The sequence below is a fragment of the Ambystoma mexicanum genome, chromosome 5q (assembly GCF_040938575.1).
Source record: "Ambystoma mexicanum isolate Mex_15411 chromosome 5q, UKY_AmexF1_1, whole genome shotgun sequence".
NCBI classification, from domain to species: domain Eukaryota; kingdom Metazoa; phylum Chordata; class Amphibia; order Caudata; family Ambystomatidae; genus Ambystoma; species Ambystoma mexicanum.
The window spans coordinates 870,873,146-870,886,115 of record NC_090933.1 but is presented as its reverse complement, the minus strand read 5'-3'; the positions used below and the strand labels follow the sequence as shown (position 1 = coordinate 870,886,115).

The 12,970-nt window shown below is 44.8% G+C and overlaps 1 protein-coding gene across 1 annotated transcript in view; it reads right to left on the bottom strand.

Annotated features, from left to right (window-relative positions):
- Positions 1-12,970, bottom strand: part of TMEM67 (transmembrane protein 67) — a 2,125,990-nt gene that overhangs the window by 887,954 nt on the left and 1,225,066 nt on the right. Inside the window, exon 14 of the mRNA XM_069621352.1 lies at positions 5,432-5,537. Within this exon, the coding sequence (XP_069477453.1) occupies positions 5,432-5,537 (106 nt within the window). The remainder of the gene's footprint in view (positions 1-5,431; positions 5,538-12,970) is intronic.

Sequence of the window (12,970 nt, the reverse complement as noted above, 5' to 3'; positions counted from 1 at the left end):
AGGTTGTTGGCCTACAAGCTGTACCAGTAGAAGAATAGGAATCATATCACGGGCATTAGGGATGGAAATGGGGTGTTGCATTTTACAGAAGAGTAAAAGCACAAAGTCTTTGCATTTCTATGTGGAGTTATTAGCTGCCGAGAGACCTGACATGGACTCTTATTTCACCCCGCTTACGGTTCCCAGACTCTCCCAAGCGTTGCAGGACTGCCTGGAACTTCCTATCACAACAGAGGAAACAGAGCTTGTCATCAACTCGCTCTTAAATCAGAAGGCCCCAGGCCCGGACGGACTTGCACCTCTTTTTTTAGAACACATTTAAGTCTCAATTGCTGACCGCGCTAACTGGCCTGTTTAATTCCTTTCGTGCCTAGGGCAAGGTGTCTTTCTATGGAGGAATCTTTGCTTTCCTTGATTCTTAAACCAGGTAAAGATGCCACCTCATGCGGCTCGTATTGCCCAATTTCTCGCCTTAATACCGATGCCACGATATACTCCAAGATCCTTGCCACTAGGCTGATGTATGTCCTACCCTCCTTGGTCCCTCCGGAACAAACCAGATTCATTATTGGTTGTAGCACACACAATAACATCAGGCGGGCTATCAATGTGATGGAGAATGTTAGAAGGGATTGACTGCCGAGGACCTTGCTGGCGCTGAAACCCAACAAGGCCTTTGATAGGATTGACCGGAGGTTCATCCTGTTAACATTGCAGACGTTTGGATTCGGGTCTTTGTCAGACTTATTATGGCCTGCAACCACTCCCCGAGGACCAGAATCCGTATCAATGGATGGTGGCTCGTGATCATTTTCCATCTCCAGGCGAACACAGCAGGGATGCCCGCTTTCTCCCCTGATTTTTGTTTTGGTGATGGATCCTTTGGTGATCAGCATACGGGCCGATCTAGATATTCGGGAATCCCTGTGGGTGGGGTCAAGCATAAAATGGCCATCTATGCCAATGACATCCTATTAATGATGTTGCACACAATGTCGACCCTCTGGGCCCTAAAGCTGGAACTTGGGTTGTCTGAACGCTTCTCAGGCTTTTCTATAAATTACGACAAGTCCAAGGGACTGAATATCTCAGAATCCCCTGCTAATATGGCCAGGGTTCAGCGAGAGTTACCATTTTGTTAGGAAAATGACACTCTTGACTACCTGGGCATAAAGTTGATGCCATCCTTTTACGGGCTCCGTCGGGCCAATTTCCCGGTTACCTTTAAATCTTTCACCTACTACCTACTACACTGGGACAATATCAGGAGATCGCCTGGACGTGACTTTGGCCCCCTCTCTCTGGTTTTTGGGAACCATCGCTTCTCTCCTGGGCTCACTTTGCGGTCCATCAGGGCCTGGTCCAGAGGCGGCATGGACCGTTTGAACCACCTCTATCGTGTGGGAGAATCTCTCACGTTTGAGGATTACAGGGAGTTGTTTGGCGTCTCTGAATCAAAACGCTTTGGATATCGTCAAATTAGATATTGGATCACTAACCCCATGACCCTGCAGGCAGGGACCAGCTCACCTACTGCGTTGGAATTTACTGTGCCAGATGGCCTCCCTAAAAAAAAAGTCACTATATTATACAGACTCTTGGAAAGATTGGATCTGGCTGCCCGGTTCCCCTCTATGTTGCGATAGGAGGAGGACCGAGGCAGTCCGGTTCCCGACGAAACCTGGGGTAGGCTCTTTGTGAGGTCTGCCACACTATCCCGGTGCATGACGAACAAGGAAAGCGCGCACAAAATCCTGTACCAATGGTACATGTATCCAAATGTCCTTAATAAAATGAATCCTTCCATCTGTTGAAAGGATTGGGGCCAGAGGTGTGACTTCTTTCACCTTTAGTGGACCTGTTTCGAGGTCCAGCTCTTCTGGAAGGAGGTGCTGGCTTTGATCAAGGATATAACTGGTCCTTTTTTCCTATGGACCCCCTGATGATTCTGCTAGGTGCACTGGTGAAAACAGCCTACCCTATGAGGGGACCTAGATCTGTTTACTCACTTGTTGCTGGCTGCTCACATTGCTCTGGCCAGAAGCTGGAAGACGGTGAAGGGTCCAGGTCAATGTCAGGTGGTATAAGGATTGGGAGATGGCAGCAGCGGAAAAGGTTTGTGCTATTTCTCTGGCTCTATGAACAAGCATGTTGTGACCTGGCTTCCCCTTCATGAGGTTAGTGAGAAATGTCCCACACAGGCTGTTAAGCCGCAACTGTTGAGATGCTTCTTTCTGATATGATGTCAGAGCAATTTGTCTGCACTGATGTATGACTTCTTTGATTCAGATGGCCGCCTTGTCTGTGCCCTGTTGCCTTTCATCTGCTGTTACGATATCTTATCTGCGTTGCTGCGATTCACCCCTTTTTGTTTCTTTCTCATATCCCATGTTTGTTATGATTATTGTATTTTGTTCTGTGTAGTTCTTTAACCATTTGTATTGTTAAAACCACAGCTTGAAATTAATGTCCTAGATTGGAAACCCATCTATTTTTATTATAAAACCCCACTACAATAGAGCACAAAAGTGAAAAACAACATCAGCGTAAAAGCATGATGGAACCAGAAGCCGATCTTGAAAACATCATTCAATAAATCTCACCCCAATATCCCATGTGAAAATAAAATAAATATAAAAGTAACATGGAAAGAAAACATGCTCTTAAGAGCAATGTTCAAAAAATATCTCTCTGCGACATAGACTGCTACATAGCTCCTACAAAATGAAAGCTGATTTAACAGAGCTTTCTCCAGGGTGGACTCATTCAGCATCATAGCTGGTTGACAGCAGGAGCTCTGGCTAATATGCAACTTCCTTAACTCTGGCAGCAAGCTAAATCTCTCTGTAGGCAGAAATATATAGAGTAGGGGAGCAGGAAGGGGAGGCCAGGCAGTACCTTAAGCAATAATAAACAATGAACTTCCTATTGTGTGTCACATCACTGGAAAGCCAATGTCGAATAGAGCCCCAATTAATGGTAAGACCATCCAAACCCCTTTTTTAAAATGGTTATTCTGTGGCATGTTCTCAACAATTTGAGTAGTTTGGTAAAAATAAATTTCTTATTTCAACAAATAATCCTTGCTCAACGCAAAAAATGCAACAAAGACGTGCAAATGAGGTTGGTAAAAGTGAAACTATATCCTTTGTGCCATCAAAGTAAACATTGATGGTACAACCGAGCCAACGAGGGTTTCACTCAATTATAAGCATTCTCAGAGCCTAGAAAATGCTGGTATTTTGATATATATTATTGTTCTCCAAAACAAATTTAACACATTTCCTTAAACATAGGTTTGTTGAACCATACTGGAATGTGGCAACCAATATTTCTGGTAATCTCGCGTATATTTTGTGTTTCTGATCTTTGGTAGCTTGAACTTTCACGTTTCCCATTTTCTTGAAACTGTTAGTTTTGAGTACATCTTGAAGATCTGTTTATAATATTCAAACAGCAGAGGTGTTGGGTTAGCTCTGGGTCACAATGTTTTTTTTCAAATGCTTATTGGCTCCGATTATTATTTATGAAAAACCGTATGCTTGTTATAACAAACATCTTTCTTGCGTGGGGACTCGATTTTAAAAATGGAAGGTTACCAAGGGAACTTGTTAGTTCCTTTTGCTTGTTTCATCGGTCTGTAGGTCTGAAACATATCCAACAACCTATATGATAATGTTCACGTCAAGGAATTTATGTCCCCAAGTTTTGTTATTCCATCCAATGATTTTAATGTGTGGTTCAACATTGTGAACAGTAGTTAAACAATCAACTTTGAGGACAATTGTAAACAAAGGCATAATTTTGGAAATTCGTATCTATTTACAATTTAAAGTGACAGACCTGAGACATGCACTCCAATAACTTGAGGTACTATTACTTGTATGATTAAAAAGTGCACATGCTACAACTTTGTGCCACAAACTCTCACATCAAGTAAACATTGCATGTGACTGCATGTGTGTGTGTGAAATTCTTGCGCATGGCTCATTTTAGTGAAGCTATGAATGAGGGCGGGATGGGACAGATATCACCCAAGCAAGAGCTGTATGGGGTTGTAAAGGGGTGCTACTCTTGATGACACTACATATCCGGCAGGTATGGGCAGATGCACACCATCACATAGGATGGGGAGAGAAACCAATGCTGGACCAGCTCCTCTGGAACAATAGGTCCTCCCAAAAAAATACTCAAAATGGGCTACTTCACAAGCTGGAAGGAGCAGGGGGTGCGAGCGCTGGCAGATTTGGTGTGGGATGGGGGCGAATTGTTCCGTTCGATGCTTTGTAGGACGCCTTTGAGTTACCAAACAACAAGCAATACTGACATTTGCAGCTAACGCATGAAATTGGTTCCCAGTTCCCCATTTTAGGAGGAGTTCTGAAAAGTGTTCCCCCCTAGAAACCAATCTTTTCCCTGACCGATTAGTCATTAAGGTCACTTCAACGTTATACCAAGTATTGACGGAGTTCGGGGGGTCAAGAGCTGTCCCAACACAAGGAAAGATGGGAAAGAGGTGTCTGACCAGTGGATCCAGGGGAATGGGTAGAAGCACTCATCTTCCCACGGGAAATCTTAAAACCAGCCAGGCTTCGCTTAATCCAATATAAAATACTGCATCAGGCATATTATTCACGTGCTGCCCTGGCTCAGTGGGGGTAGTGGATAGCAACACATGCTGGAGGTGAGGGGGTAGGAGGGGAAGTCACCTTCTACCACACGTTATGGGATTGTGAATTAATCCAGGTCTACTTGGGGAAGTGCATTAATAGGTTAACCTCTGTGCTGGGGTCCCAGGTCCCATGTGACCGAAAGCTGGTGCTGTTGGGTATTTGGGGGTGGTGGGGTTTACCAGGTACGAAAAAATATTTCTGTCTGTAACGCTGGGACTGGCAAAGAGGCTTATTGCTGCAATGTGGGGATCGGTAGAGCGTCCAAGACACAGTCGCTGGTACGCAGAGGTCGACAGGTGTGCGTTCTTAGAGAGGCGTGTTTAAACTGCCAGGGGCTGTCCCCAGAAATTTCAAAAGGTATGCGGTGGGTGGGTGGGTGGGGGATACAAGGCTGGTATCCCTCCCCCACCCACCCACCGCAGCCTTGTACCTGGCCTTGTAACACGGCCAGGTACAAGGCTGAACTGTTCAATGATTCAGGGTCTTTTATATGCCACCACGATTTAAGTCTTTATTTTATTGTTATATTTTCGACAATGTGTAACCAAGCTCTGGCAACCATTTGTTTGTTTTATGTGTTTAATTTGAAAACAATAAAAAGTTATATATAAAAAAGGAAAAGCAATGAATGAATACAGAACATTCTAATACCCAATTTAACATGTAGAACAAGATAGGTCACATTCAGCCACCCGCTGGACCTCCCACCCTCTTTGTGAATATGTGAGAGAAAGAGCAGAAATCCCTTAAGAACTTACCTCCACAGTTTGGGTTAATAAGTTCTTAACTTGAACATCAGAGTAGACAACAGTAATTAGAGGGGTGTAGATGGTCCCTTTTTGAGTGTTCGGTATTAGTTTGATACTAAAAAAGGAAACGGGTACAATATGATCAGAAACTTATGACTGCATATCTTGTCATGTTTTATGACATAACATGAAAGATTAACACAAACAGGCTTGTTTATGGGTGTCTTGGAACATCTACAGTCAAACAGCATCAAAGGAATAATGATATGGCCATCTATATAGATTCATTGTATTGTTTCTTATGGTTTATCTATCACTGGGCATGTGATGTAATTGTGACATTTGTCCTTTCCTTTTTATAGTAATGCATGGTCTTCTCTTTCCAGCTGATGTGAAATTCATTATTAGTGTGCTATTTGTTTTCCCGTTAAATTCATTTCTAGGACTAAGACCACCATTAGGCTGAAACATGGGAGCTGCTGAGGCAGCAGCTCTTTTAGATGAACTAAAGATAAGAGGTATAGAGTATAGGATCAGAGGACTTTGAGGAGGGAGCAATGTCAAGTTACAGCCACGTCCGCGAAAGAAAATGGCGGTGCTGATAGGCGTTCAGGCAGGAGCCTTTCAGAAGGGTCCAGGTCAGGTGATCAGCGCAGTAGAGGCACCTGCTTCAACGACAGACTTTTCCAATCGTTCATGAAATAATCTGACGGAGGATGGAGGCCACCTCCCAGACACTGGTCAGTGGACTATTGTGCTTGATGGTATTCTTCAGGTTTCAGTTTTGGTCATGAGGTTATAACCAATAAATTTGGAGGTCTGGTAGGTGGGCCGGGTAGTTGCAGCATTATTAAGTAGAATAAACATGTAGCTCCATAGATTGCTACTAGTTGAGAACGATTGCATATGCTTTGTTTCTCAGACACTTGTCAATGTCCCAATTCCTATCATCATGAATAATATTGTCCATATCCACAATCTGGTATAAAGCACTTTAAACATTTTCACGATAACCTGGTGGTAGACCTTGACCAAGTATCTTTCTTCACTGAATGTGTAATTACTAACAACTTCAGCTAGTTGATTCACTTGTAAATAAATTTGCCAGCAACATGTTAGAGCAGGTGAACATTTCCACAAGCAATTCACCTTCCCCACTCATGAAGCTGAGCGCACCCTCAGTCTCGTTATCACCTATGGTACTGAAATCAGCAACCACGACTCTTATGTGACATGGTCAGACTACATATTCCCTTGCAGCAGTCATGTTACACAAGACCCAGTTACTTTACACTGCCAATCTTTCCATTGGTAAGCCGCACATTATAAAGACTTCAACAACAAATGGGTATGAACATAGAACATGCTGCCAATTTGGCATGTAAGGAGTTAACTTTGCTTACGAGGCGATGGCTGGATAAACAATGCTCTATGGTGCTATATGGTGCTATGAGATACTGGCTTACATACAGTGACTATAATGGGTATCTGGGGCATAACCCTGCCGTGATCAACATTTACAGTTGTATATAACAGAATGAATGTTGATAGGACGACAGTACCAGTATATGTGAGGCCATGCCTCACGGGTGGTGATGGTGTCCGGTATAGAAGGCAGTACCTTGCAGTCAATAACATATTATGGTGAATTATATCTAACTCATAGCTTATAGAATCCAATGCTGGGTGCAAGTCCATCATGTCTCCTCTCCCCCACCCCACAGCCTACCCAATGTATTCCCTACATACACACGTCCAACTCTTCGCTGGCACATCTGTCAGCTGGATTGGCAAACTTAGTGCTCTTCCCCATTACAGAAATAGTTTTTTACAAGGTAATTTGGTAAAAGCTTCTACAATATACGGGCTGCTGAGAACCTCTCAAGTCCATCAAGCATAAACTTTCCAACTACATCTAGTACCAGACATTGTCCAGTCTAAATATCGCAATCAGAGTAAACTCAACTATGAACCGAGCTGTACATTTTGGAGTCATTCTTTCAGGTTTAAAAATAAGTAATTATAGATAATAAATATGCATCGCTACAACCACCACCATACCTCCCTCTTACCCCATCACAATCGTTTTCTCTTTGAATGTGTACAAGTTATTATCCAATCCCTCTTTCTCATTACCTCACCCCCAAACCCAAACCTTCTCTTTACTTCTCACAGACCACGTCCTGGCAACACTGTGCTGGGGTCACAACACACCACCTTTTTGAAAGGTCGGGCACTGTAGGACCATTACAGTGGTGATGGGCTCAGTGTAATTATTGCATATCATAGCAAATGGAAAACCACCACCAGGTCGTGGAAAAACATTCACTCAAAGAATTTGCTTAAAACACTCAAAGCAGTGATCTAAATCATTAATTTTCCTCCTTCAGACTTGATTCTGGAGGAAACTGGTATAGTGATAGCTTTAGTGTATTTACTTGGATGTTCTAATTATGTTGGAGTGTAGTTATGGCATCAGATGGCACCAGCGTTCTACATCTGTGTGATGTAGGTGTTTACTTTTATTTGAGTTCTATATTTGTCAGTTGTTCTCCTGCAGTTTGAAATGATGCTATGCTATGTTCACACTGCTGGAGGTCTTTCATGTGTATTTATCTTGATCAAACAGTCAAGTTAACCTCCATGTATCCATGCGTAATTAACCGAACAGAAACTTGCTGCCAAGATTAGACAATATGCAATTTCTCCAATCCCCATCAATGATCTCATGCATCTCCTGACTAAACAACTACTCACAAAAGATTTAACAGACGTAAGGAAAACTTGTATTACAGTGAAACCATTCTGCCATAAAATGAGTTCAAGGACTGAACAAATGGAAGAACTAAATAAAAGGAACTCAGAAGAACAAATTACTGACCTCCGATAATGATACTCAGACAGATATCTCATTTTAGCTGTATCACAGCCAGTGACAGTTTGTATTAACATTTCACCAGCATGGGGTCAAGTGTGCCTCAGGTCCCAAAGCCCCTACGGAAGCCCTACCAGAGTCCATAAGATTTGATCTACAAAGTACGGAAGACATTTTCATTCCACCCGGGGAAAGACGCCTGATTCCCACTGACCTTACCCTGGACCTTCCCCAAAGCACCTATATTAGACTAGCCTCAAAACCAGACTTGGTGTGGAGATATGGTTTGGATGTCATTGGGCGTCATTGATTTTATTTATTTATTGTGCATTTGTAAGGCGCTTATACATCAAGTAAATTGTGTTTCTAAGTAAATTGTGTTTCCTGAATTCAAGGGGATATAAAATGTATTGTACCCAACCGCAGAAACAATCCCTATACTATAAAAGAGGGCGAGAAGGTAGCACAAGGCATACTAAAAAAGAAACATTTTCATGTCCTCCAAGAGATTGAGGTACACAAACAAATGGAGAGAGGATCAAGTGGGTTCAGAGAGGCCAATCTTCCCCTAGTAGAGACCTGCCAGGAAGAGATGAAGATGTGCCCCCCCCTTGCCTGATCTGCCCAGAGGACTGACCTGGTGCACGCACAGGCCTTTAGCAAGGTAACCAGTGAAGAAGCTGGACACAGCTAGTAAGTCCCTTTTTCTTAAAAAAGGGGTTGTTGTATCGGGGGATATAACACCAGAGGGAACACGTCAAACACAACGCATTATTCCCTGAACACATAGGCAAATTGTTTTGTAAGTAGCACGTTCACAACTGACAACAACTCATCAAGAGGTGGGAAAAGCCCAAGGTCAGAAAATTACCAAGTTCTATTGGCCGGATGTTTTTGCAAATGTTAAAAAGATTTTTCTGACCTGTGATCTGTCACAAGATTGCTGCAACTCCAGTTCCGATAGCGCCATTACAACCCTTATCATCATCGACATTCTGTTCTTGAGAATAACAATGGATATCACAGGACAGTGGGAAATCGCTTTACCCTGGTGATCATGGAATATGACACTCGTTATGCAGAAGCCTTTTCCCAGCATAACTAAACCATACAGTAAATGTTAAAACACCTATTACCCTTCCTATCGAGAGTAGAATTTCCAAAGGAGATTCTCACAGATCAAGGCACTACCTTCATGTCTCGATTAATGCAAGAGGTAAATGAATTGCTTAATATCAAAACCTTAAGAACGTCGGTCTACCATCCATAGACAGATAGCTTGATAGAACGTTTCAAGCAGATGTTAAAAAGAATATTGCAGAAACAGGTGGAAACAGACAGGAAAAACTGGGATGTCATGATACCCTGGGCATTGTTCGCATTCCGTAACACCCCACAAGCTTCCCTGGGATATTTCCCATTTGAAATACTATATGGGAGGGAACCCCGGGATGTGTTAGGCATGCTGAAAGAAACACAAGAAGAAAGAGAGGAGGCCCATCTACCAATTTCCCAAATCGCACAGAAACTGAGAACCTATACGAAAGTGGCGAGAGAAATTGTAAAAAATACATCTGGGACAAGCTGAAGAACATCCGCGAACTGTCAATAAAAAAAAACACACTGTAACCCGATCTTTTACAGTTGGACAGTCCGTCTTAGTTCTTCTTCCAATGTCGGAGAACAAGATGATTTCCAAATGGTATGGTCCCTGTGAAGTCTTGGAAAAAGGCCCTTGAATTACCTTATCTCCCAACTCGATAGACGTCAGAAAACACAAGTCTATCATGTGAAACTGCTCAAGGAGTGGAAGGTATACCATAGTATGGATGCCAATGTTCCTATGGCAGCCCTCCTTACTGACTCTGATCTTAGAAATGCATTAGTTTGTGACTGATTTCTTCCATTACATTTGAACCCCGGCAGGGAAGACCATTAATTAAAAACCCTATAGGATTCCCTGAAACCCGAAATAAAATCATCGAAAGGGAGATAGAGGAAATGATTGATCCCGCTGAGAGTCCTTGGTCCTCCCCCCTATTGTTTTAGTCACAAAGCCTGACCCGTCCTGATGTTTCTGTATAGACATCGGAAATCAAACTCTGTCTCGGTATTAAACAGCTATCCTATGCCAAGAATTGATGATCTGATGGTGAAGTTGGATTCGGCCAAGTTTATATCAACGCTTGTTTTGACAAAGGGTTACTGGCAAGTCCCCTTAAATCCAGCTGACAACAAAAAGCGCCAACGGCCAAGGCATGGAACGAATTACGTAAAGCTAAAGTAGTCCTCGAAATGCACCTAGCGGACAGGATGGCCCGAGCCTTTACATACACGAAGCGGTATTACTACCTGAACAGCAACAAGGCCAACCGTCTGCTCGTGCATAATCTGAAGAAACTTCACACCAGGAACAATATCACAGTCCTACAGGACAGAGAGGGGAAACCCTGCTGCCTGGATGCCAAAAAGCTAGCCATCATGACGGAGCACCACAGGGAAGTGATGTCAGAGGAGCCCACAGCGGCGGAAGTACATGCCGAGTATCTGCAAGTGGCTCCTAAGACGCCTCGCCACCCACGGATGGACTCCCTGGAAGAGCCCATATCCCTGGAAGAGGTGGCCGAGGTGATTTGTTCCATGAAGAATACAGCCACGGGCCCGGACAGTTTGCCCGCACCATTCTATAAGTAAGCATGCTCACTTCCTGGCCCCCCCACCTGGCATCTTTTTTCAACACCTTCCTGGAAACAGGCTCCATCACCCCTTCCATGGAAGAATCTGTCACGATCCTGATTCCGAAACCCGGGGCAAACCCGGAACTCTGCTCATTGTATCGCTCCATTGCCCTGCTGAATGTAGACTCTAAAATCTTCTCGAAAACTCCTGGCACGTAGGCTCGCCGGACCTCTTCCAGAGCTCATACACCCGGACCAGACAGGTTTCATGCCGGGCCGCAACACCCAGGACAATTTCAGGTGGACCCTAAATGTTCGACATGCTGGACTGGGGCTTCATGGGAGAAACACTTCGGCATTACGGGGTGGGACCCAAATTCCGGAAATGGACAATGGCAAATTATCGGCACCCCACCACATCCCTCAGAATCAACGGAGCAATGTCCCCCAAAATAGAGATCACCAGAGGCACACGCCAGGGATGGCCCCTATCACCTCTCACCTTCGCGCTGTCGATGGAGCCGTTCGCTTTCAGGGTCCGCCAGAGCTCCGCGATCAGGGGTCTGAAAGTCAAGAATGAAACGTATAAAGCAGCCCTGTAAGCAGACAATGTGCTGCTGACACTTACCCAGCCAGGCACATCTCTGACGGCGCTAGGGGAGGAGTTGGACAACTTTAAAGCAGCATCCAGGTTCACAATCAACCCCAAGAAGTCAGTAGCACTGGGCATCAACATTCCCAAAGCAAGTCTAGACTCTTTATGATATATGATCTATGACATGACATTTATAACACGCCTATACACAAGTGTTATCAGACAGCCTCCCAATCCGTGGGCCAAATCACACCTGAGCTATCTGTGTGTCCGACTACCTAAGCTAGCAGAACGCACGTACAAACTGAATTTCCCATCCCTATTCAAGGAACTGCAATCGGACATGTCCCGCTGGCAAAACCAGAAGATATCCTGGATGGGGAGGATTGCGGCACTAAAAATGAACCTGATCCCCAGACTGCTCTATCATTGTCAAGCTCTCCCAGTGTCAGTCCCCAAGAAAGCTAGGCAGAAACTACAAGGAAACATGCTGAAATTCATATGGGGGGGGGCAAGAAGCCACGAGTTGCCAGGAAGGTCTTGCTCAGAAGCCCCAGATCGGGTGGCTTGGGGGCCCCGGAAATTGAGAAATACTGTCTGGGTGCGCAGCTCTCGGTGGCGTTCACGTGGCAAGAGGTCACTAACAAACCCCGATGGCTGACGTTGGAGGAAGACTGGAGCCACTACCCACTGGAATCCCTACCACATATCACTTGGCCCAAGGGCCCTCCAAACACTGGGCCGCTCACGTCAACCTGGAACACGGTGAACAGCTGGAAACAAGCGGCTAGGAAGTGGAACTGCAAGAGCACAGTTGGCCCCCTGTCCCTGATCTGGGAGAACCCGGTCTTCACTCCTGGGATAGGGCAAGGGGCTTCCCCAAATGGAAGGCAGGCGGCCTGAAGAGGGTGGCGGACTTCTTTGAAGGGGACACCTTACTTAACTCCGAGGACTGTAAAAAGAAATTTCAGGTCCCAGAAAGCGAGAGGTTCAGATATGCCCACATTCAACACTGGCTGTCTCACAACCCAATGAGGACGCGAGGACACAGAACTCACGGCGCTGGAGCAAACACTGACAGCAACCCCACCCAGGGGGAAGATCTCAACCCTGTACAGGTTGCTAGACAGGGTTGACCCAAATTCGAAGGAGCCCTACATGGAACGGTGGGAGATGGACATTGGCAGAGAACTAGATATGGCTAGTTGGAACCGCATTTGGACAAGAACCCACAAGACCTCCAAGTGTGTCACAAACAAACAGGGGGCTATCAAGGTCTGTTACGGGTGGTACATCACACCGGAAATCCTACACAAGGGCAACCCCGCCATACCACCACCCTACTGGAGAGGCTGCACAGACACAGCAACACTGTTCCACCTGCTCTGGGCATGTCCGAA